The 25666-nt window shown below is 39.5% G+C and overlaps 1 protein-coding gene across 1 annotated transcript in view; it reads left to right on the top strand.

Moving 5' to 3' along the window:
• LOC107662607 (spectrin alpha chain, non-erythrocytic 1-like) overlaps window positions 1-25666 on the top strand; it is a 41601-nt gene that overhangs the window by 12386 nt on the left and 3549 nt on the right. The window contains exons 2-47 of the mRNA XM_016452691.1: window positions 5357-5596; window positions 6000-6125; window positions 6559-6699; window positions 6811-7091; window positions 7183-7327; window positions 7501-7655; window positions 7770-7905; window positions 8094-8195; window positions 8310-8447; window positions 8556-8666; window positions 8765-8842; window positions 8976-9131; window positions 9219-9423; window positions 9574-9755; window positions 9888-10131; window positions 10225-10347; window positions 10479-10696; window positions 10968-11060; window positions 11170-11304; window positions 11415-11563; window positions 12130-12189; window positions 12607-12805; window positions 12910-13017; window positions 14281-14372; window positions 14486-14630; window positions 15103-15284; window positions 15390-15489; window positions 17326-17523; window positions 17615-17761; window positions 17870-17973; window positions 18065-18227; window positions 18478-18492; window positions 20429-20560; window positions 20652-20789; window positions 21411-21515; window positions 21610-21818; window positions 21914-22034; window positions 22139-22260; window positions 22431-22563; window positions 22678-22776; window positions 22917-23076; window positions 23191-23267; window positions 23357-23566; window positions 23651-23947; window positions 24031-24143; window positions 24651-24668. Of these exons, the coding sequence (XP_016308177.1) occupies window positions 5360-5596; window positions 6000-6125; window positions 6559-6699; window positions 6811-7091; window positions 7183-7327; window positions 7501-7655; window positions 7770-7905; window positions 8094-8195; window positions 8310-8447; window positions 8556-8666; window positions 8765-8842; window positions 8976-9131; window positions 9219-9423; window positions 9574-9755; window positions 9888-10131; window positions 10225-10347; window positions 10479-10696; window positions 10968-11060; window positions 11170-11304; window positions 11415-11563; window positions 12130-12189; window positions 12607-12805; window positions 12910-13017; window positions 14281-14372; window positions 14486-14630; window positions 15103-15284; window positions 15390-15489; window positions 17326-17523; window positions 17615-17761; window positions 17870-17973; window positions 18065-18227; window positions 18478-18492; window positions 20429-20560; window positions 20652-20789; window positions 21411-21515; window positions 21610-21818; window positions 21914-22034; window positions 22139-22260; window positions 22431-22563; window positions 22678-22776; window positions 22917-23076; window positions 23191-23267; window positions 23357-23566; window positions 23651-23947; window positions 24031-24143; window positions 24651-24668 (6602 nt within the window). The 5' untranslated portion in view covers window positions 5357-5359. The remainder of the gene's footprint in view (window positions 1-5356; window positions 5597-5999; window positions 6126-6558; window positions 6700-6810; window positions 7092-7182; window positions 7328-7500; window positions 7656-7769; window positions 7906-8093; window positions 8196-8309; window positions 8448-8555; window positions 8667-8764; window positions 8843-8975; window positions 9132-9218; window positions 9424-9573; window positions 9756-9887; window positions 10132-10224; window positions 10348-10478; window positions 10697-10967; window positions 11061-11169; window positions 11305-11414; window positions 11564-12129; window positions 12190-12606; window positions 12806-12909; window positions 13018-14280; window positions 14373-14485; window positions 14631-15102; window positions 15285-15389; window positions 15490-17325; window positions 17524-17614; window positions 17762-17869; window positions 17974-18064; window positions 18228-18477; window positions 18493-20428; window positions 20561-20651; window positions 20790-21410; window positions 21516-21609; window positions 21819-21913; window positions 22035-22138; window positions 22261-22430; window positions 22564-22677; window positions 22777-22916; window positions 23077-23190; window positions 23268-23356; window positions 23567-23650; window positions 23948-24030; window positions 24144-24650; window positions 24669-25666) is intronic.

Here is a 25666-nt window from a genome sequence, read left to right as displayed (position 1 = left end):
TTAATGTTTTCTAACGTGAGTTAGATCTAGTAACATTTTACAGTGAGTGAACAATATATTTTTTTAAAACATTCATTAATGTTTGTGAATGTTATTTAATACAAACACTTGATCATTCATGTTTGTTCATTATAATTTTAATAATTTTAACAGATTGAACTTTGAAATTAACCCTAAGAAGAATAATTGCCATATAACTATTTAGGTCATGTACACTTAATATATGTAATCTTATCTAAATTTATTATAAAAGCTGAGGTTTGTTATTTACTGAAAAGTTATATTTTAGCTGGTGTCAATGATCTTATGTTGCATTTGGTCAGACTCAGCCCATTGCTTTACTGAAGTATATTATATTTTCCTTTTACAGCTGCAGACTGAGGAAGATCCTGAAACACACCAGCAAACCCTAAAACAGACAACAGTTTACAGATGTTTTTCAGTGGCAGCAGAACTATGACTAAACTTTTGGGTGAAACTTGTTTACATTTTTCATATTTTTATTACTTGTGGGAAAACTAGAAACACTTTTAAATAAGTATAAAGAATGGCATTGGTTTTGTACATTTAATTTTTGCTTAACATTATTAATAAAAATGTTGTTCAATTAGCATGTTTTTGTGTTTTGCTTTGGTACCGAAATTGGTACCGAGAACCGTGGATTTTCACTGGTATTGGTACCGAATACTGAAATTTTGGTACCGTGACAACATTAGTACAAGCATGTTTATTTTACACATTTATTCTATTATTTCTTAAATATTAAATAAAATTATATCGGCCATCAGCCACCCTGCTTTCCAAGATATCAGCATCGGCATCGGCTGTCAAATAACCAATATCGGTCGACCACAAGTTTGAATTCTCATTCTGACGGCACCCATTCACTGCATAGAATGCATTGTAAGTGATGTAATGCTAAATTTCTCCAAATCTGTTCCAATAAAGACCAACTTGTCTGCATTTTGGATGGCCCGATGGTGAGTAGATTTTTTTTTTAGCAAATTTTTATTTTTGCCAATTCTTTAAGTGTAAGGGTTTAAATAATATAGGCGCTTTTATCTGTATCTGTATCTCTATCGCTGTTATTTCAGCTTTTTGGTCTATTCAAACAGCTACTATTAGCCAAGCTAAATCCTTGGAGACAGCCCACCCATTTCCTCTAAATTCCTTAGGCCTGCATCCTCCCATTCAGACGTCAGCTCCTCTCGGATACAGATGTGTTACCATGGAAACTTCCAGGCTTTCAATGTGACCTCACTGAGTTCTCAGTATTCCCAGCTTGATAGTGGGAGTGCATTTAATGATAAGTGCTTCACTCGTGCTGAACACTGATGTTTGGAGTATGGGATCCATGTTATGAAAAATGAACGCTTGAGGAAATGTCTTATTACATCACTTCATTTTTCATGTCACCTTGTGATCTGATAAGAATCTAGTCTCTTTAGCAATGCAGCTTCATGATTGACTCACTTTCATGTTCTAGTTTTCCTTGTTAGTGGTTCATTTTCACACAGATGTCACTGTCTTCTGAATACTGCTTTGAAAATCTGTCACACCTTCAGGCTTGTGGTTATTAATATCCTAGCTCTTCTCCAAGAGAATCTTAAGAATGTCTGTCAGGACAACCTTATTATCAGGACAGAGCGCAAATAGGAGCCTTGACGTTATTAGAGAGTCCTGATTGTCTGGTTGGAGTGGGAATATTCTAAAACAGTAACAAAGGATCTTATAGGCTGCAAACAATTGGTTAGGGATTCACTGATATTAAAATTCTGGTCAAGTGATATGTTCAAATCTAGTCACTTTTGATCAATTTAATTCAGCCCTGCTGAATAAAAGCATTAATTTCTTTAAAAAAAAGCTTACTGACCACAAAACAGTAGTGTATCCAGTGTCAACCAATACTGATATATATTTTTTTAAATCACTAATATACATAACAAATGTGATTCCAATATATTGTGCATTTCTAAAAGATGGTTTATTATTATTATTATTTATTCTGTTGATTTCTCTTCCTTTTTTGGTTTGTGGGTTTGTGGTTTTGACCATAATGGTTTTAGTATGACTATAACAAAGATGGTTGGTTTTTTTTTTTTGGAGGAGTGTTTTTTTTTTATTACACAAACCTCAAGAACATAAAATGGTTTTCAGCATGTCATATCTTAAAGCTCTTCTAATGGTTGCCTGTTCATAAATCATAAATGCCACTGTAATGCAGCAGGGCGAGAAGTTGGACTTTGCCTGTGTCATCATGTGTTGGGAATGTGAGAGACAGTTACTGAAGCGCACTGCTCAATGAACGAGCGTGTGGGAAACAGAAGGGAACATTCCAGAGTGCTGCTGGACTGCTGTATTCATTTGGATTCAGAATCAGCATGATCGAGAGGAACAGAGAGGGAGAAGAAAGTGTTAGTTTGTGTTATCACTAGCACGCAGTCGCGTTTAGAGGTGCTATCTGTTGCTACAGCTGGACTGCAGTGAGACCCTCGTGGACACGTAGCTTTATATTCTGGTGAGTTTTATTACTTTTTTGGACATTTTAATTTGCAACTTTTATTTCATGCTTAAGCATTTTGAAAAACATCACAACCTAGATATTGAGAATTCATGTTTATTAAAGACTCATCATGGGTTGACATCTGCTGACTTTTGATCTGTGCATGGGTGTGGCCTATTGCGTTTTTTCCAACGCACATTTGATTTGCCGGCTTAACTTAACGGTACAGATCCGTGGACATGACATCTATCCTCGCAGAGCTGTCTGAGTAAAACCAAGCTGAGCTGGTCGTAATCCCCTGTCTGATCTAAGCGGACATTGAGACGGGATCGTTTTGGGAAAGGCAGGGTTGGGGGAAAGGCGGCATGCATCCAGCTGATCTGGACAAAAACAGGACATATTCACAGTAGAGCACAAGCTGCATTAGATCAGCGGTCATTCATCACATTTCTCATCTGGATGTGTTTTATGCTTTTTTAAGAGGTTATGATTGAGTCAAGGACCTCACTAATGGATCAGCCATTAGCTAATCACTTCCTCATCTGCTTTCTCTTTTCCATCCTTCTGTCATTATATCAAGCAGATGTTTTGTACAGGGCTGATCTCCTGCAGTTAATTATCTAACTTCATGAGACTTCATAAGCCATTGCCATTTCTGTCTCTTATATTTAGCATGATCTTCTCTTTGCTCTTGTTCCATCATATTTTTTCTTCTTCGTGTATGTACATGCATGGAGGGTTATAGTGGAAAGATGGCAGTTTTGGCCAGCATAACAAAAGACTGTATTGATCCAGGCTAACAGTGCATTACATGGCTGACTCCATAGTCTGGTCCCTCTTCGCATTGTTAAAGTGCTGTTTTGTTAGTTTTCCTGACCTTGGATTAGCCTGAACCCTTTCCAAATGCATCCTATGATGGATTCGCTTCAGCAAATGGAGCACAGCATGTGATTGTCAGACAACATCCACATGCAGTCATACAGTAATGCTATTGTTGAATAAACCCATAGAAATATGTGGTAATTTAATTATCTTAAAGATTTTATAAAGAAAGCTTTTTAATGAATGTTTTTAACAAGGGAAAAGTTTTACAGTTTGTCAAATATTAAACCATAATATAGTTTTGTATATAGTCAAGGCTGGAATACACTACATGACTTTTGCCCCAATTTACAGTCTGGACGAATCAACACTGTATTTGCCGGAAGTCATGGCTAATCTGAAGATTTTGAGTAGTTAGAGTTGACAGATTTCACAGAAAATCACGTAGTGTATGATGGGCACAGACTCATTTTTTTTAGCTTTAGACTTTTAATTCCATACTGTTGGAGGATATCAAACATGTCTGGTATTTTGAGCTGATTATAGAACAAATTGTTTTAATTTGTCTTGTGTCTCCTATCAACCAGGTGCATGCTTTAGGTAGTGTCTTTTGTTTGGAACAACAGCAAGAGAAGAGTATAATGCCTAGTGTTTTAAAATCTTACAATTCATTTTTTAAAATTGTAATTTAAATTACAATATTCTGGTCAAGAAAATAACCTTTATCATTAGATGAATAAAGAAATAATTAAATAATCCTCACAGAAAGGGTTAAAAAGTTGCCATGCTTTTTCTAAAACAGATGAAGAATGTTCAGATGTTCACACGTCAGTGTGGAATGGCTCCAGATGTTCACACCTGTGTGTGAAGTGAATTCTTCTACTCTTTGTCCTAAGTTAGCTTTTTATCACCACTTTGAACATAATTTTGATTTGAGCCAGATGTGTCTGACTGCATTAACAGGGTATTTATTATCCTATTCTTTGACTCTTCTGAAATGGACCGACAACTTGACCCTGCATTCCCAGAAATCCAGTCAGTCTGGTGCTCAAAATCAGCAAACCTCTTTGAGAATCAGCTTACGATTCTCCTGACTTAACAGCTTTTGTCATTATATTACCTGACTACAATAAACATGACACATAATGGTCTTTTATGAGTATAAAGAGTTTTGAGAATAGTTTTGAGTCATTTTCCAGTGTTTCTTCTGTCAACAGCTTTGTTGATTATAATGAGAACAATTTAGTTTTGTTTCACATCAGAATAAACTGTTGTTGAGATTATTCCATCCCCCAACCTCTGACATGTGGTGACAATTTTTCTGACCCAGAACGAACGGAACAGTTCTAGATCATCACACGGCACACTATTCGTAGAAAAAGAGCTAGAGACATTTGCTGTAGCCTGGGTGTGACCCGTCTTTCCCTGGTTCATTCATTCTGGACACAAGCATAACTTCGTCCCCTCCACCTTCGAATACAGCTGAAGTCACACAACCCCCTCCCCACTGACAGTATGGGACAGATGCCGTTGGATTGGTGGGGGTTGTGTTCAGTGTCAGCGGGGGGCTGATGGCAGCACTCTCTTTGTGACAGTTTACTCAGAAGCGTTAGGAATTTCCGCCGGGCCCCCCATGTGCTCAGCTGTTGGCCATTGCTTGGGAGAGTTGTGTCTTTTAACTCATAAAATGTCTGCTTGGTTTTAGGTACCTCCCTTGAGTGAGTGTTTGTTCCACACAGACTTAGTGGTGTCTTTTTAATTTTTTTTATTTGCACCAATACACAATTGTCTTAAAACATGAAAGTTCCTGTATAAACTCTTGAATTTGTCCTTTTTACATATTACCTGGAAGTTCCCATTGTTTCCTTTCAAGTAACACTCTTGCTGTACTCTTGTTCCTTTCTGATCAGGAAGCCATACTAAGGTTCTTCAAAAGTGTATTCACATTTTTGCTTTTGCTTACTAAGCCCAAAATCATGTGGAAGGACTTGGACATTTGGAGATTTATCCATTATCTTTTCCCTCTTTTAGAAAATGGATATCAGTGGAGTTAAAGTTCTGGAGTCAGCTGAGGACATCCAGGAGCGCCGTCAGCAGGTTCTTGACCGGTACCGTCGCTTCAAGGAGCTGTCCGTTGTGCGCAGACAGAAACTCGAGGACTCTTACCGGTTCCAGTTCTTCCGTCGAGATGCAGATGAGCTTGAGAAATGGATCCAAGAGAAGCTACAGATCGCCTCTGATGAGAACTACAAGGACCCCAGTAACCTACAGGTGAGAGTAAAAATAAGCTTCATAAGCGTCCTTTATGAAATCACATTTACCGAAAAATGTGCTGTCACCTCTGTTCTTGAAGTGAGTCCTCCCTTAAGCTGTAAATTCCTCGGCTGGGTCTGTCTGCTGTAATCAGCAGTGAATTACTTTATAGAGTCATCAGATTGTTATAATAGCTGAATACGGTAAATGAACACATGCATGCAGTGACTTTGGTCACAAGGTTTGTGTTGTGACTCATGCAGACGTTTATAGAGATAATTCTGCAATTGGTTGAAATCAGGCCTTGCAAAGTTGGAAACTTCTCAGAAGAAATGCATTTTCATAATATACAGTGTTTATTAATAAAAATCTGCATATGATGCATTTTTGTCTCATATAGCATTTTTTCCCCATCTCTTAGGGAAAGCTCCAGAAACATCAAGCCTTTGAGGCAGAGGTGCAGGCTAACGCTGGGGCCATCATTAAACTGGACGAGACCGGCAATCTCATGACATCTGAGAGCCACTTTGCATCTGAAACCATTCGAGTAAGGTTTTTTTCTTTTTAATACCACATGCTAGAGTTCCATAATGGAGAAAAGTGAAATTTATAGTGTTTTAACTTTATCCTATATGGATCAGTCTTTCACGCCTTACCGGACCGCTCAGCGACCAATAGTAAAAAGTGTCAATTATGGTGCTTTTATTCCAGTAGGTACTTGAGTGCGGTGAAATTTTCATTTGTTGTAGTTCATTTTACAGTGCATGTACCTTAAAAGAACTGAGTGCTGTGTTCCTTTTCATTCTACCTCAAGTTCCTTATTCAGTCTTTCTATTACAGTCCAAGCTGACTTTGTTTTTCAAAAAAAAAAAAAAAGTTGATTTAATCTGAGCTGTCCTTGAATAATATTTTTGTTTTTGTTTCTGATCACGTTTTGTTTTGATCCTAATTGTCTGTCTTTGTCCCCTCTTAAAACTTAGACCCGTCTAGAGGAACTTCACCGTCTGTGGGACCTGCTGCTGCAGAAGACTAAAGAGAAGGGAGTGCGTCTCCTGCAGGCCCAGAAATTGGTGCAGTACCTCCGTGAGTGTGAGGATGCCCTGGACTGGATCAATGACAAGGTGAGAAACCACAGTAGACATCATATATTACGCTGTATATATGTTTGGTCAATACTGAAGTATAATTTCATCCAATGTATTTGAAGACACAATAGCAATATTTTATTGCAGGAAGCTATTGCCACCTCAGAGGAGCTTGGCCAGGACCTGGAGCATGTGGAGGTTCTGCAGAAGAAGTTTGAAGAATTCCAGACAGACCTGGCAGCCCACGAGGAGCGTGTGAATGAGGTGAACCAGGCAGCCGGTAAGCTAACCCAAGAGAACCATCCCGAGGCTGAGCTCATCCTGAAGAAGCAGGAGGAGGTGAACGCTGCCTGGCAGAGGCTGAAGGGTTTGGCTCAGCAAAGGCAGGGCAAGCTATTTGGAGCTGCTGAGGTGCAGCGTTTCAACCGGTGAGTTATTCAAGACATTTGTAATCACTACTATACAAATTTGTTGGTTTAAATGTGTTTAGTCACTGAAATTGTCTGTTCTGACCTACAGGGATGTGGATGAGACAATCAGCTGGATTAAGGAGAAGGAGCAGCTGATGGCATCTGATGATTTTGGTCGTGACCTTGCCAGCGTTCAAGCCCTGCTCCGGAAACACGAGGGGCTGGAAAGAGATTTGGCAGCCTTGAAGGACAAGGTCAGACTCAGCATATCCACAAACTCTCTTTTTCTATCCCTCAATACAGACTTGCCCATCACATTTATACACTTATTCTTTTATTGTTTTATTTATGTACATTTAATTTGTTGCAGAGATGTATTGTACAGTCATTCAGTTTGTTTGATATAGACATTCTGTTCTGTCTTCAGGTAAACACTCTTGGCGGCGAGGCAGACCGTCTGCAGCAGACACACCCCCAGAATGCCTCTCAGATCCACCTGAAAAGAGACGAACTCATTACCAACTGGGAGCAGATCCGTACCCTGGCAGCTGAACGACACGCTCGGCTCAATGACTCCTACAGGTAGGCTAAGACGCACCTTTTTGCTTTTGATCAATACCTCAGATTGATTGGTTGAGATTTTAAACTCAGTTTACACTATGCTAGCTTGTGATCTCATGGTTGTCTTGCTTCTAGGTTGCAGCGCTTCACTGCAGATTTCCGTGACCTGACCAGCTGGGTGACGGAGATGAAGGCTCTGATCAATGCAGATGAGCTGGCCAACGATGTGGCCGGAGCGGAGGCCCTGCTTGACCGCCACCAGGAGCATAAGGTATTGAACTTTGAAAATCTAAACAAGTAGAGCAACATGGGAAAATTATGTTTGGATAGTAAATATAGGATCTTAAACCTTTCTTTCTTTTTTAAAACTGATTTGCTTATTTAGTATTGCACTTATAGTATTGCTCTACCAAGGATGCTTGACATTGAAAGACCATAATGTCCATAATGTTTTACCAGGGCGAGATTGATGCACATGAGGACAGTTTCAAATCTACCGATGAGGCTGGGCAGGCTCTGCTGAACACTGGACATTATGCTTCTGAGGAAGTCAAGGAAAAGGTGTGTCTGATCTTGGACCTGTGTTTTTGTAGGCTATTTTCAAATCATCATTCATGTATTTTTAATTCTAAAGTGAGAATCTGAATGACCCTCATTTTGTGTTTGTTGGTGTAGCTGGGCATCCTGTCTGAAGAGAAAGTGTCTCTTCTGGAGCTGTGGGAGCTACGCAGGCAGCAGTATGAGCAGTGCATGGACCTGCAGCTGTTTTACAGAGACACTGAGCAGGTCGACAACTGGATGAGCAAGCAAGAGGTACAAATTCATCTAGGCTTATCATATTATGAGAATCACCCAAAACACTTTAATTTAGTTTTCAACTGAGAGCAAAGATTTAAACATTTCAAACTGTTTTTCTCAAAGGCTTTCCTGCTGAATGAAGATCTTGGTGACTCTCTGGACAGTGTTGAAGCTCTTCTGAAGAAACATGAAGACTTTGAGAAATCCCTCAGTGCCCAGGAAGAGAAGATCACCGTAAGAAATCACAGCTTGACATAAAATCCAAGGCCTGTTATAATCAGGTTTACAAATCTTACTCCGTTTTCTTTTTAATTCTCTACTGAAATATACAGGCCCTGGATGAATTTGCCACCAAACTGATCCAGAACAATCACTACGCCAAGGAGGATGTGGCCACTCGCAGAGATGCAGTAAGTGGAGATTAGCACCCTGAAACGTCCTTCATTTCAACCCCACAAGCACTTTCCTCCCCTCAATTATTGCTGACAGAAGTGCTGAATCACTGGTAATACTATGACTTAAACACCTTTTTTTCTACTTCAGCTGCTGAGCAGACGCAACGCTCTTCACGAGCGCGCTCAGTTTCGCCGTGCCGCCCTGGAGGACTCTTTCCATCTGCAGCAGTTTTTCCGGGACTCTGATGAGCTCAAGAGCTGGATCAATGAGAAGATGAAGACTGCCACTGACGAGGCCTACAAGGTATGTTGTCCTAGAGTTGTTTTACACATTTGGAATCAATTGTTTATATTTGCTTCTTACTCTCACCCGCTATTCCTTCTCTGTCAGGACCCATCCAACCTGCAGGGGAAGGTACAGAAGCACCAGGCCTTCGAAGCTGAGCTCTCTGCCAATCAGAGCCGCATTGATGCACTGCAGAAGTCAGGCCAGGAGCTGGTTGATGGAAAACACTACGCCTCCAGCGAGGTGTCCACCCGAATGGATGAGGTCAGCTCTCAGTGGAAGAAACTTCTAGAGGCAACTGAACTCAAAGGTGAGAAAATGGCACAGTGTGACAGTACTGCCTATTTCACAGGAAGAGACAGTTGTCGGTAGTTAAAAACTATGTTTATCTGATTTATTATTGGTAATTATGAAACAAAAGGCAGATTTTTCAGTGATATCGCATTATTTACTCATTCAGGGATTAAGTTGCGTGAAGCGAACCAGCAGCAGCAGTTCAATCGTAATGTAGAGGACATCGAGCTGTGGCTGTATGAGGTGGAGGGACACCTAGCCTCCGATGACTTTGGCAAAGACCTGACCAGCGTCCAGAATCTTCAGAAGAAACATGCTCTGCTGGAGGCTGATGTGGCTGCTCACCAGGTAACAATGTCTGAATGATTTTCAAAGTAACTGATATTAGACATTTACACTGTTTCTTGTATGATTCTGTACAGCTGGCAGTGTTTGTTTTTTAACATCTGAACTCATTCATCTTAACTCTCCTCTTTACAGGACCGCATTGATGGCATTACTATTCAGGCCAGGCAGTTCCAGGAGGCTGGCCATTTTGACGCTGATAACATCCGCAAAAAACAAGAGGCTCTGGTGGCACGCTACGAGGCTCTAAAGGAGCCCATGGCAGCCCGCAAACAGAAGCTGTCAGACTCTCTGCGCCTTCAACAACTTTTCAGGGATTTGGAAGATGAGGAGACCTGGATCCGAGAGAAGGAACCCATTGCTTCCTCCACCAACAGGGGTTAGTGTGATTAAATTGCATGAATGAAATCTGAAATTACTATAATTTTATTTTGATATTCTTAAAAACAACGATTTTCTCGTACTCTCTCAGGAAAAGACCTTATTGGAGTCCAGAACCTTCTGAAGAAACACCAGGCTCTGCAGGCAGAAATCTCTGGCCATGAACCCCGAATCAAGGCTGTTACTCAGAAGGGGGAGGCCATGATTGAAGAAGGTAATATTTCATTCTTGCACTTTCATAAGACTGACTTTCTATTAGGCATCGGTTCAGAACAGCTTTAGTCATTATTCAAAGTAGAAACAATAAATTTGGAATATTCAAAAATGCTTTTTTCCAAATTTCAGGTCACTTTGCAGGGGACGATGTGAAAACTAAGCTGCAAGAGCTGCACAATCGTTGGGATGGACTGAAGGGAAAAGCGGCCCAGCGTAGACAGGATCTGGAGGACTCCCTTCAGGCTCAGCAGTACTTTGCTGATGCCAATGAAGCTGAGTCTTGGATGAGAGAGAAGGAGCCCATTGTAGGAAGCACTGACTACGGCAAAGATGAAGACTCTGCAGAGGTAAACAAGAAAGAGGGCTGGATCTAGAATGAAATTAGTAAGAATATTACATTGAATTTTTACTAATATTTGAGCAAAAAATGCAATGTAAGGTAAAAAAAATAATAACTTCGTCTCTTTTCTGATGATCGTTTCATGTAGCATCCCTTATACATCATAAGATGTTTAAAGTGCTTAATTGGCAGAAGTAAACTCAATTGCTTTTGTGGTGTCATCGCAGTTTTGTATAAAAAAATGGATGGCTCTAAAATGTCAATGTTATCATTTACAGGCTCTGCTGAAGAAGCACGAGGCACTGATGTCTGATCTGAGTGCGTATGGCAGCAGCATCCAGGCATTAAAAGAACAAGCCGAGGCCTGCAGAGTAAGATCACAAAGAACTCTTTTGCATTGACCAAAAGGAAATAACACGTAAAACTTTTACATTTTATGGAAATGAAAATTTGGTCCTTTTTTATTGATTTAATCAACAGCAACAAGTGGCCCCCACTGATGATGAGACCGGCAAGGAGCTGGTTCTTGCTCTATACGACTACCAGGAGAAGAGTCCACGTGAGGTCACCATGAAGAAGGGCGACATCCTCACTCTGCTCAACAGCACCAACAAGGTGATTAATAGGGCACGCTACATGTGTTACTTAGCATGCCAGTTTGAATCCAGATGACTTTCTTGGACTTGTGTAAATAATATATATATATATATGTATCTTGTTCTCAGGACTGGTGGAAAGTGGAAGTGAACGACAGGCAGGGCTTTGTTCCTGCAGCGTACGTGAAGAAGTTAGACCCGACTCAATCTTCCTCTCGCGAGAATCTGCTAAATGAACAGGGCAGCATTGCTCTGCGACAGGAGCAGATTGAGAATCAGTAAGAGTCATTCTGCTTTTGGTTTTCATTCAAATGATTGAGGGCACACTACTTACTTTGTCTAATATGCATTCGGGCTGTCAATGTCTCAAAAGTTTGAGGTCAGAAAGAATCATTTTTTGAAAGAAAAAATAAATTAATATTTGTATTCGGCAAGGATTCATTAAATTGATCAAAAGTGACAGTAAATACAGTTATAATGTTAAAAAAGATTTGTTTCACAAAGACAATTTGTTCATCAAAGAAAAAGGTTCCCTGAAAAAAAGTATGTTTCCACAAAAATGTTAAGAAATATTAATTCATAATTTTAATTGATTGATGGCCCTAATGTGAACATTTTTGTGTATATTTTTCAACCTTACTACTTACATTCCAACAAAATCATTTCTTTTTAACACAAAGCCTCTTAAGATCTTTGCATCTTTACTCTTCCTGCAGCTCAAATAAGGCATCTGTTAAAAACTAACTCTTAATAATGTTTCTGACCCCTCGTTACTCCTCTTTTTCCTTTCTTTCTTTCTTAATTTAAATGCTTGCATGTGTCTGCTTGCCCTGCCCTGTGGCAGGACTGTGGTCACCAAGGAGGTGTGCAGCGTATCTGTACGCATGAAGCAGGTGGAGGAACTGTGAGTAGGCCCGACCAATGTCATTTATTTGATCAAAGAAGCCTCCATCATTGCAAAATCATTGCATCCACATTCCCCTCATCCATCTTGCTGTTTTTCCTGCTTTAGGTCTTCTATAATTCTATCATTCTCTGTCCATCAGATCATTGTCTCATTCTTCCTCCTCTTCTATTCCATTAAGGGATAGATAGACGTTCACATCTTTTCTGAGGATGTTGTCATTATAAGCTTTTCCTTTTGTGGAGTTGGTGTCTAGATGTTTCACTCTGCATTTTCGATTGCTGACTATGCAAATTTCTCACTGTTAGATGAACCCCTGTCCGTGTTTCCAGCTTCTATTTCCTCTCCTAGAAAGAGATGTTTCAGTCCAAGTTTTGAGGTGGGAGTTGCATTAAAGTCTCTGATCTCTCTTCGTAGGTATGGTACACTGCAAGAGTTTGGAGAGAAGAGGAAGGACATGCTGGAGAAGAGCTGCAAGAAGTTCATGCTTTTCCGTGAGGCGAACGAGCTGCAGCAGTGGATCAATGAGAAAGAATCAGCGCTTACTAATGAGGAGGTCGGCTCTGATCTGGAGCAAGTGGAAGTTCTGCAGAAGAAGTTTGATGACTTCCAGAAGGTATGTTTCTCATACACATTTATGACTCCTTTATCACTGGATGCTAGCATTGGCTAATAAGTTTCCACTGATTCTAAACTCTTGTATTTTTTATTGTTTGCTAGGATCTGAAAGCAAATGAATCTCGGCTGAGGGATATAAACAAGGTGGCATCTGAGCTGGAGTCTGAAGGACTGATGGCTGAAGAGGCTCCTGTTGTGCAGGCCCAGGTATGAAGAAAAACACTTTACACACACAGTGAATTTGACTAAACATACATTGCCATTGAAAGTTTGGGGTCAGTTTTATTTCTTTGCTAGCATGTATTAAATGTATAAAAATATTGTAAAGACATAATTTTAGTTTTTTTTTTTTCAATAATTGCTGTTCTTTTGAGCTTTCTATTTATCAAAGAATCCTAAAAAAAATAGCAGTTTCCAAAGAAATATTAGGCAACTGTTTACAACATTGCTAATAAAAATAAATGTTTCTTCAGCATATTACAATGATTTCTAAAAGAAATTAAAATTGTTATTTTTAAATTGTAATATTTCACAATATTAATGTTTTTACTGTATTTTGTGTTTAAATAAATGTATCTTTGGTAAGCATAAAAGAGTTATTTCTATAACTTAAAAATCGTATCTAACTTTTTGACAGTAGTATACATCATGATGTTTTCTAGATTTTGAGTCATTCCACTCATCAATTTTATGTTTACATTTAAACTTAGTATAATCAGAGTATACATCAGAGTAGTATTCTTATTTATATGCCTGAATGTATGAGATTTATAGATTTGGTGATTTTTCCTCTTTCTCCTTCTGACCCTCCATTCCTTCATCACACCTCCCCTTCATTCAAATAATTGCTGTTCTTTTGAGCTTTCTATTTATCAAAGAATCCTACAAAAAATAGCAGTTTCCAAAGAAATATTAGGCAACTGTTTACAACATTGCTAATAAAAAGAAATGTTTCTTCAGCATATTACAATGATTTCTAAAAGAAATGAAAATAGTTATTTTTAAATTGTAATATTTCACAATATTAATGTTTTTACTGTATTTTGTGTTTAAATAAATGTATCTTTGGTAAGCATGCATTAACGCTTCTTTTTCAGTTTGTGGCCGATGCACCCACCCAAGTTTTCCATATTTGCTAACTGTCATCACTTATCCTATGTGCTTTAATGTTGTAGCCTTTCTGTTTATGCCACTTACCCATACTGTTGCTTTTGCTACTGATGTGTAGAGCAAAGTATGACGCAAAGGATATGGAACCATTTATGTGGCGCTTTGGATAGTGGGTTGGCTGTTAAATTTCATGTTTCTGAATGTAGATTGCCAAAAAAAGGTTTGTTTCTCATCAGTCATTTTATATAATTTAAGACGTGACCTCAGGGAGTCAAATCTGCTGTCAGGGATCATATCATTGTCTTAACTGGACCTATAACCTGCCCTCTGATTAGCTTCTAATGGTTATATGTTTGTGTATAGGAGCTGAACAACCGCTGGAGGGCCTTGCAGCAGCTGGCTGAAGACCGAAGCAACATGCTGGGCAGTGCTCATGAGGTGCAGAGGTTCCACAGGTACATATATGCCGCTGATTAACCTCAAAATTATACTGTTATGTTCATGTTATACATGTGTGATGTGAGCCACATGAAGTGCAGAGGAATTCAGCTCAGTGTGTGATTTACAGGGATGCAGATGAGACCAAGGAATGGATCGAAGAGAAGAACCAAGCCCTGAACACTGATAACTACGGTCATGACCTCGCCAGCGTGCAGGCTCTGCAGCGTAAGCACGAGGGCTTCGAGAGAGACCTGGCTGCTCTAGGAGACAAGGTAAAATGTAAATTTTTGGTTTAGATTTTGGTTCATTCCTAACAGAACATCTGCTAAATATCTAGTTCAGTCATAAAACTTTATATGGCACAGCCTGATAGGTCCTTTACATGCAATCTGCCAAAAATCACATTATTTACTACACAGCACAAGCTCATTGTCCTCTCCTGATTCTTTAGCCAGTGAGCTTGCTTGCTCAACATTTAAATACTGTAAATTAGTTCTGCTGCATGCTATCAGAGTTCCTCTGAAACCCTCCACCTCCCCCAGCACCACCTGTTTAGATTTGCTACATGATTTATATGTGCCTATTCATGCAGCAGCAGCATATCTTACATGTTTGCTCTGGTGTAGCAGGTGTATCAGATCTAGTCCGCCAAGACCAAATACATTAATATTGTCATATCTGTTAACATGCTAAAACTATTTTGAAAATTGTCATGATTTATATATCATTTTCTTCCTGGGGCAGGTGAACTCTCTTGGTGAGACTGCAGAGCGTCTGATTCAGTCTCATCCTGAGGCTGTGGATGACATCCAGGAGAAGTGCACCGAGCTGAACACTGCCTGGAGCAGCCTGGTGGGTCGTGCTGACCAACGCAAAGAAAAACTGGGCAACTCTCACGACCTGCAGCGCTTCCTCAGTGACTTCAGGTGAGGAGGAGGAAAAAAGAGCAAAACGAACAACTTGGAGAAGCTATATGACATCTGAGCAATAATATAGAAGAGACTAAACAAATCTGTGCTTCTCTCTCCCAGAGATCTCATGTCCTGGATCAATGGAATCAGAGGGCTGGTGTCTTCAGATGAGCTGGCCAAGGACGTCACTGGAGCTGAAGCCCTGTTGGAGAGACATCAGGTACTTAAAAACTCCTACGATATGTACTTTCGCTAGTGAAAACTGAAATGTAATTTCAAATACATTATAAATTTGAAAATACATATAAATTTGAAATACATTTATTTCAAGCTAACTATACTACAAATACATTTACATATGTATTTATTAATAAAAAAATACTAAATACTAAAAAAAATACTAAACTGGTATACTTAAAGTCTGCTAAATTGGAACAACTAATTTTGTACTTAATGCATTTTAATTGTGCAGAAGTAGTGCTGAAGTCCAACTAAAGATATACTTGATTGAACTAAAGATATACTTGATATTTGATTGTGCTTTGCAAGTATACTTTAGGCTTAATAATATGAAATATGCATTGTGCACAAGTACTACTCCAAATAAAGTTGAATTATAATTTTGATATCAGTAAGTCTCGAGCGATATGTCAGTAAATATATTAATAGATTTGAACTATACTTACTATGAAATAAATGTATTTTAAATATATTACTTTTTTACTAGGGTTGTTACAGTTGCTGTTTAGAAGATGAGTTTCCTTTGATAATATTTGACAAAATCCTGTTTAGCAGTGTTCATTTTGACAGCAAATTTTGATTTAGTTTTAGTCATAGTCTTTTGACTAAAATGCCATTTAGTTTTAGTCATATTTTAGTCATCTGAATTGTTTTTAGTTTTAGTTGACTAAATATCATAAGATTGTAGTCGACTAAATCTACAGTAAATTTAGTCGGCTAAAATCTAGTGGGTTTAGTTACAGTGCATTTATTAAGCATTTCTCTAAAATTTCCAAACTCATTATATAGGTTTGATATTAAGGTTTTATCATGATAGACACCAATTTAACTGCGGTGACACACAACATGACTTTATGTTAAAATTAAATAAAATGTAATTTAATTTATGAAATACCAATGGTTATATAGGCTAATTATGCATTCTTTATAGCAACTTGTTAACCATATTCTTCATTCTTTTAAGCAGACATATTTATTTCCATAAATAAATTTAGATGAATCTTTAGGGCTACTTAAGTTTTTCAGTCAAGAGCAGTGTGTGATTTTCTGTCTTTCTTTCGTTGCTTGCTTAACATCAGTGACTCGGACAATAGCAACTAAATTAGGCTGCTATCCCTTTAAAACCGAATGCACAGTTGCAATGGATGCAATGTACTGATACACGTTCTCCCTACTGTTTACGTTCACTTAACTGTGTTTACATGAATACTCGTCAAAACGGACAATTCAACATCATTTTGTGTGTAATTCTCCGTTCATGCGAAGCGAGAGAGTACTCACGTGCTGTGAGACGCGCTTTCTGTCTGTGCTTCAGTGTCTGCGCTCAGAAAATCGGACCGAATTGAGTTCTCTCTTGCGTCGTCAGATTTATCCATATGTCTGTTCTTCTCTTACTCCCCAGAAAACCGGACCAAACTGAGTTCTCTCTTGCGTCGCCAGATTTATCTATATGTCTGCTCTTCTACATATTGACATTTTTGAACATTTTATGCGACGTGCAGCAAGTGTATGTTAGTTTATGTCCCGCCAGTTCATATGTACGCATCTAACCTTCGAACCACGCAGCAGATTCGTTCTGAATGAATCTCTTCCCAAATCGTCCCTCCCTAACATTTTCGTCTCGTTTTTATTCGTTGACGAAAATGTCAATAGACTTACGTCATAGTTTTTGTCATTCAAAAGAGTTTTAGTTCGTTATCGTCTCGTTGTCGTCAGTGAAAAAAATGTCATTGACAAAAATTATTTGTCAACGAAATTAACACTGCTGTTTAGCCCATTAACAAATGTTAAACACTCACATATTCATATTCTGTAGGAACACCGCACTGAGATCGACGCCCGTGTAGGCACCTTCCAGGCTTTTGAACAATTTGGACAGCAGCTGCTTGCCCGTGGCCACTATGCCAGCCCTGAGATCCAACAGAAGCTGGAGGCTCTTGAACGGGAACGTGCCGACCTAGAGAAGGCCTGGGTCCAGCGCAGGATGATGCTGGATCAGTGCCTGGAGCTGCAGGTCAGCAAGGACCATGTTTACATTTAATACACAAAACTTGAACACTTGAAGATGGCAAATGATATCATATGTTTATTTTTGTCTCCTGCAGCTATTCAACCGTGACTGCGAGCAGGCTGAGAACTGGATGGCAGCTCGCGAGGCCTTCTTGGCCAGCGATGACAAGGGAGACTCCCTGGACAGCGTGGAGGCTCTCATCAAGAAACATGAAGACTTTGATAAGGCTATCAATGTGCAGGTCAGCAAGCGCCATTGTGATATAAAGCAGTCAAGCTTGAGATTATTTGATTTTGAATCTAGAGGTTTTTTTTTGTGATTAATTATTTAAATTTGTCTGTCCTCACAGGAAGAGAAAATTGCAGCACTGCAGTCTTTCGCTGACCAGCTCATTAGCGCTGACCACTACGCCAAACCTGAGATCTTTAATCGTCGTAATGAGGTCTTAGACAGGTCTGGGTTCTTCTTTTTGATACTGCTCTCACTGAGTGAATCTGTCCCATTTGTCATTTAAGTTCAAGCAGTATGTCCTTTTGACCTCCAGGTGGCGCCGTCTCAAGGCTCAGATGATTGAGAAACGCTCTAAGCTGGGTGAGTCCCAGACTCTGCAGCAGTTCAGCAGAGATGTAGATGAGATCGAAGCATGGATCAGTGAGAAACTCCAAACCGCCACTGACGAGTCTTACAAGGACCCCACCAACATCCAGGTAATGTCACATTTCAGGCATCACTCTCAGGACAGATATGTCAATATTTTTGCAGACATGCTATGTTTTATGTTTTAAAGGTGAATATTGCGCTTAAGTCTAACCTTGTAAATATATTAATAGCATAATACGTTCAAGTGCAAATTAAAATGTGTTTCTCTTACTATCCCCACCTTAACCAACCCCAAGTGTTTTATTATGTAGGAAATTAAACTGAAACTCTGTCTGTGTTCCCATTGTCTGTTTCTAGCTGTCCAAGCTGCTGGTAAGTGCAGTAGTGTGCCAGAGCTAACTAACCCCAATAGGGTCTCTCCACTTGTCCGTTGTCTCATTGTTTTTGTCTGTAAATGTGTATTTGAGTTCCGTATGTCTATTATGTGTCTCGCTTTGTACAGCATCATCAGTTGTTTGTCCCCTTCCCGCGCCCCATTGTTGCAGCATTTAATTTTTAATTGCTGGGTGTGGCCTCCATTTTCTTGTTGTGTCATTGAAGTTGGGATGTCTTGGTTTAAATTTATTCCACACAGAAAAGCTGAGCTTCTCACAGAGTTGTGGATCTGAGAGCAAATTTTGACAAAAAGTAGTATGCGAAGACAATTTTTTGGCCATGTTCAGAATAGCATAGTAGAATTATATGCTTTATGCTGCCCACTGTTTTATGTACTACTGTGTGAATCAGAATGCATTACACATAATATAAACACATATACTGTATGTGATATACACATACAGTACTGTAGCACTTTGCTACAATTTCATTTATTTCGATGGCTTAATGTTTGAAAATAAAGATATTAAGACAGTCATAAAAATTAGTTTTGTAATTGTACTTGTATACTGTAAAAAATTGATTTTTCTTAATTGTTTTAATTCTACAGTGAAATATTACATTTATAACATTTCTTACTTTATGATTATTATTATTTATATATATTCACCACATTTTTTTTTTACAACTACAAAGAAGCACAGCAAACCTAGAGCTTTTTCCTGTTATCACGTGACCGCTTTATGTTTCAGTTTTCATCCCAGAAATAATAGAATTTTTTTTAATTTAGTGTAAATTTTCTTAACTCTTTGTATCCTACAGTGTGCCCCTAAATGTAGGAAATCATCCAGATATTACATGCATACAAATATTTCCTAGTACATCTAATATGCATGTTGTAAAAGTAGTATGTATAGTATGTTAGTGATATTCCGAACATAGCTGCAATTCTGTCAACCCAGAGAGAGAAGGTGGAGAGGTGCTTTCAAACAAGTTATTCTGCTTTGCTTTTTTGTGGAATACTGTGCTAAAACAACAGAAACAGTTACATGTGTGCTATGGCCAGAATCCATATACAGGTGCATCTCAAAAAATTTGAATATCGTGAAAAAGTTCTTTTTCTTTTTTTTTTTGTAACTTGTCTTCAGATGAGATTTTTGACTTTCATGAGCTGTAAGCTCTAATCATCAAAATTAAAACAAAAAAAAACGTTTGAAATGTTTTACTTTACATGTAATGAATCTAGAATATATGAAAGTTTCACTTTTTGAAATAAGTTACAAAAAAAATAACATTTTTTCACGATATTCTAATTTTTTGAGATGCACCTCTACAGTTACAGTACCAGCAGCCCGGCTTCCTTTTGAGTGTATCGGCAAATGCTTTAGATAAGCCATTTGGAAGTGCTTTTTCCTTCTTCCATTCTCTCTGGGTGATATAAAATATTAAATGATCTCAGACAAAACACCCCAACTCCTCTTAGGTTCCTCACAGAATTCATTGTGTGCTGGATGGTGTCCAGTTCATTTTATTGAATGCTCCATCAGGCTTTGAATGTGTCCTGTTCATAGTATGAGTTCCATGTTACATGTTTGGTCCTTGTTTGGTGGTTTGTAAATTCAGTCACCTCACTTTTTTTCTCACAATGTACACATTGATGTTTTGAAAAGGTTTGCTCTTTCGTGGCTACAAATAATGATAAACTTTCACAAACAGTCTACACAAAGGCATACACATAAAATGCACAAACATACGTTAACAATAGCTTTGAATATGCACTGCTTTCACTGGAATTGAGTTTTTACACAGAGACGTTTATATCAGTATCATGTGTTAGATACAAAACCAGCTATTGCTTTATCACAGCTGCACCCATGCATGACATCACTGTGTGGCTCAGTTTAGCTGTATTTCGCTTTCTTGCCACTTTCAGAGCAAGCACCAGAAGCACCAGGCTTTTGAGGCTGAGTTACACGCTAATGCTGATCGTATCCGTGGGGTGATTGACACGGGCAATGCTCTCATCCAGAGAGGTGCCTGTGCTGGAAGTGAGGATGCCGTCAAGGTAACAATTTTAGAAGTATTTCAGAAATAGGCAGATGGTGAGTTACAGTCTGTGCTCATTTTGCTGTGGTTGTGCTCACATTTGCTCTCAGGCTCGTCTTAATGCTCTGGATGAGCAGTGGCAGTTCCTCGTCAACAAATCTGCCGAGAAGAGTCAAAAACTGAAAGAGGCAAACAAACAGCAGAACTTCAACACTGGCATCAAGGACTTTGACTTCTGGTTGTCTGAGGTATTGAGATATGACTTAGTAGCTACTTAGGATAGTTCTTGACTTAAAGGGGTCATATGATGCTGCGAAAAAGAACATTATTTTGTCAAACCGTTGCAGTCTGTCACTCCTATAATGTTAGTGGATGGGAAACACGGCTTTGATAGTCAAAAAAACATACACAAACAAAACCAAATTAAACCCTGCTGCTCGTGACGATACATTGATGTGTAGGTTGAAGAAGACACGAACGCGCTCAGGACAGTTCAGACATTGCGGTGAAAATCAGAGGTAAAAAACAATGTAACTACTGTTCAGTTTCTTGCACAGACCGATCGTTTTGTGTATTTACACATCAATGTATCGTCACGAGCCGCAGGGTTTAATTTGGTTTTGTTTGTGTATGTTTTATGACTCTCAAAGCCGTGATTCATTTATAATGTAAATGATCTATTTACATTGTACGACTGACAGACTGCAACGGTTTGAGTTAAAAATCTCCGTTTGTGTTCTACTGAAGAAACAACGTCGCCTACATTACAAATTTTCATTTTTGGGTGAACTATCCCTTTAAATGTAAAAGTTTGATGATATAATATTAATGATAATAATATCCATTGCACATTTTTCCTGTGCTTTTAGGTTGAGGCTCTTCTTGCCTCTGAGGATTATGGCAAAGATCTGGCCTCAGTCAACAATCTCCTTAAGAAGCACCAGCTTTTGGAGGCTGACATCTCTGCTCATGAGGTAGCTCTTCAGACATACTGATCAGGGATCACTCATTTAGAGCATTACCAAAATCCAGTATGTCTGATCAATGCTTGTTTTTGTGTTCTTATAGGATCGTCTAAAGGATCTCAATGGCCAGGCTGACAGTCTGATGTCCAGCAATGCCTTCGACACCTCTCAGGTTAAGGACAAGCGTGATGCCGTCAACGGACGCTTTGGCAAAATCAAGAGCATGGCTGCTGGGCGCCGTGCCAAGCTGAACGAGTCGCATCGTCTGCACCAGTTCTTCAGGGATCTGGACGATGAGGAATCTTGGATCAAGTATGGTTGACATCATTCTGAGTGATCTATCATTTTTCACACTAACTGCATTATTTGAGGCTGTACACTAGATTGAATTCATTCTCTTCCATTAGGGAAAAGAAGTTGTTGGTGAGCTCGGAGGACTACGGACGTGATTTGACAGGAGTACAGAATCTGAGGAAGAAACACAAGAGGCTGGAGGCTGAACTTGGAGCACACGAGCCGGCCATTCAGGTGAGGAGTCACCTGCAACATGGTTGCATATCAATTCACAGAAATGAAAAAGTCTTAAGTGAATCGTCATTCTGAATGCTGACAGTATTTTTGTGGCCTTGCAGTCTGTATTGGAAACTGGGAAGAAGCTGTCTGATGACAACACCATTGGACAGGAGGAGATCCATCAGAGGCTGGCCCAGTTTGTGGAGCACTGGAGGGAACTGAAAGATCTGGCTGCTGCTCGGTCAGTGCCGTATTTTACTATTTTACTTTTTTCTGGTCTATTTTTCTGATCACATTCAAAAGTTTGGATCAGTAAGATTTTTTTTTTTCAAAAACATTAACAAAAATCTTATGATTATGTATATTGCCTAGGATAGGAATTTGAAAATTCTTTGGTTTTCCGGTTTTTAGTGGACAGAGGCTTGAGGAGTCACTAGAGTACCAGCAGTTTGTGGCAAATGTGGAGGAAGAGGAAGCTTGGATTAATGAGAAACTGAACCTGGTCGGAAGCGAGGATTACGGTGATACTCTGGCAGCTGTGCAGGTGTGAAAAAATAAACCACATTTAGCTGATTATGGCTTGATCTTGGACACACCTTCATAATGCTTTTTTTTTAGCTTGTGTCTTAAGTTTCTTTATTTGGCTCTTCTTTTTCAGGGCTTGCTGAAGAAACACGAAGCATTTGAAACGGATTTTACCGTGCACAGGGACCGAGTGAATGATGTTTGTTCCAATGGAGATGAACTTATCAAAAAGGTATAGTACAACTATTACAAAGTCCATATACTACAAATTTACCGATTTGACCCTTTAACGCTTTATTATAGACAGTCCCTTTGAAGTAGGATGTGACCTGATGGCAATATCATAACATCATATTCGGGCTTTTTGTGCAGGAAAACCACAACGTGGAGAACATCATGGCTAAAATGAAGGCCCTGCGTGGGAAAGTGTCAGAGCTTGAGAGAGCTGCAGCTCAGAGGAAATCTAAACTGGATGAGAACTCTGCCTTCCTTCAGTTCAACTGGAAGGCTGATGTGGTGGAGTCCTGGATTGGTGAGTAAATGTTTCCTCTCATATGCATCAAACCTCATTTAAAAGAGGGTTTGATAAGAAATAACATGTTATTTTCTCTGCTTCTTTGTAATCTGTAACTCAAATGTGTCTTAGGCGAGAAGGAAAACAGCCTGAAGACCGATGACTATGGTCGAGATCTCTCCTCGGTGCAGACTCTGCTCACTAAACAGGTGTGACATAGCATATGGAATAATATAGCCATAGCACAGCATATCCATTTACTGCTGTAACTGACTGTTTTGATTCCACTCTGTCATAGGAAACCTTTGATGCTGGGCTTCAGGCCTTCCAGCAGGAGGGCATCACCAACATCACAGCCCTGAAAGACCAGCTGTTGGCTGCCAAACACGTACAGTCCAAGGCCATTGAGGCTCGTCATGCCACCCTGATGAAGCGCTGGAACCAGCTGCTGTCCAACTCAGCCGCCCGCAAGAAGAAGCTTCTGGAGGCCCAGGAGCACTTCAGAAAGGTGTGAAGAATGAAATTTCGCCTCAAGTCAGGAAAAATACGTTTTTGTTTTGTGTCTTTAACTCTTGTTCGCTACTCCATCCAGGTCGAGGATCTGTTCCTCACCTTTGCCAAGAAGGCCTCAGCCTTCAACAGCTGGTTTGAGAACGCTGAAGAAGATCTGACAGACCCTGTAAGGTGCAACTCTCTGGAGGAGATCAGGGCCCTGCGGGATGCCCATGACGCCTTCCGCTCCTCGCTCAGCTCCGCAGAGGCCGACTTCAACCAACTGGCAGAACTTGATCGTCAGATCAAGAATTACCACGTGGCCTCCAATCCATACACTTGGTTCACCATGGAGGCTCTAGAGGAGACTTGGAGGAACCTTCAAAAGATCATCAAGGTAATAATGGAATCCTGAAGCATGATTGAATGTGTATAAAGTAGAGTTAAAAAACTCAATAATTATATAAATATGATTTATAGGAGCGAGAGCTGGAGCTACAGAAGGAACAGAGGAGACAGGAAGAGAACGATAAACTCAGACAAGAGTTTGCCCAACATGCCAATGCCTTCCACCAATGGCTGCAGGAGACCAGGTACAGAGGACCAGCATGCACTACTTACAGTGCTGTGTTCTCTAGAGTAGAGTTTCACTAGAGTGGAGTTATGCTCGAGGTTTAAACACACCGCATGCAACACATTTGTTTCCATTGCATGACATCACACACACATTTGTTCGCATTTGATCAAGCTTTCCTGATCTCCATGTAACTTTCTTAGATGCCCATTTTCATTCGTGTCATCGACTGTTTTTGTGACTACAGTCTTTAAGTCATTGCCTGCTTTGCCATGTTGTCTGTTTGGGTGTGATCAAGGTTTTCACATTGATCACACAACTTAAACCCACCTGGGCTTGATATGCTGCAGCAGGGCTTTGTGCTGGTCACATTTTCTTTTTATGTGAGTGTTGAGTAGTGGTGTTGATGTCACCACTCAATGTTTTAACTGTTTTTTTCTCTCTCCCTCCTCTATTTGTCTCTCTTTCCCCATTCCTTCGGCCTTCTCGCTGCTACCCTGATGCTTGGGATCATTTCTCTAATCAGGACATACCTTCTGGATGGGTTAATATCACATTTTTTACTCTTTACTATAGTATGTTTGTGTGTGAGTGTGTATGTATTGTTTAATAGCATTTAATGGAACCATTATGATAGAAACAGGTTAGAATAGAACAATAATTTGGATAGAAATAATACAGGGTGTCTCAAGAAGGACTTTATCTCACTTATATTTTGCGTATTTTATCGTATGTTTTGACTATATATTTCCAGATGTATTCCTTTCTGTTTTTCACACTCTTTTTCCATTCCCTCTTCATCTCCCACCTCCCTCGTCTCTGAATAGCATAGCCTATCGGAGGGTAATCCGTGTCTATCAGTATGAAGTCGATGATGATCTTTCTGGAAGGTCTTCTCCCTTTTTTTCCTCCTCTGATTGGCCTCTTGCCCCCTCACCCCACACCTTTTGGGTTTTCTTCTCCTCATGCACTCGAGTCTGACCCCCACTGTAAAGGCTCTGTGTGTGTTCAATTCCCTTTTACTAACATTCACTGCGATGTGAGGCTTTTTTTTAGATGAACCCTTCCAGCTTCTTAATCCAACAAGCCTGGCTACATTTGGCACTGATGTTGAGGAGTGTGAACACTTCATCTCATTCTTTAAACGTTTTGTTTTTTCCATGTTTCAGTTATTTGTTTTGTTTTTTCTTCTTCATTCTGAGGAAAATGTTCAATGCACCAGATCCAGGGTGGAAACTGCAATGTGATTTCCATGATTGAAAAAGTACTTGTAGACATTTTCAATATCCTGATCTGAATTCAAACAACTGTGCATTGACATTTTTTGGACATTTATAATATGGCTAGTCGAGTCCAACTCTGAATCTTCGATTTTGCACATTTTGCTTTTAAAAGTGTGCAAGACAAAACTAAAACTAAGCAGTGGTACAAATATAGCAGTTTCTAACCCTGTTGACAGCAGCCCTAATCAAGCATGGTCTGGATTACCATGGATATAATTTGACTTCGTTAGCATGACTTTGGTTACTGTAGTTGCATTCT

This window comes from Sinocyclocheilus anshuiensis, unplaced genomic scaffold (assembly GCF_001515605.1).
Source record: "Sinocyclocheilus anshuiensis isolate Anshui unplaced genomic scaffold, SAMN03320099.WGS_v1.1 scaffold457, whole genome shotgun sequence".
Lineage (NCBI taxonomy): Eukaryota > Metazoa > Chordata > Actinopteri > Cypriniformes > Cyprinidae > Sinocyclocheilus > Sinocyclocheilus anshuiensis.
The sequence above is the reverse complement of the archived record's forward strand: the minus strand, read 5'-3'. Positions and strand labels throughout refer to the sequence as shown.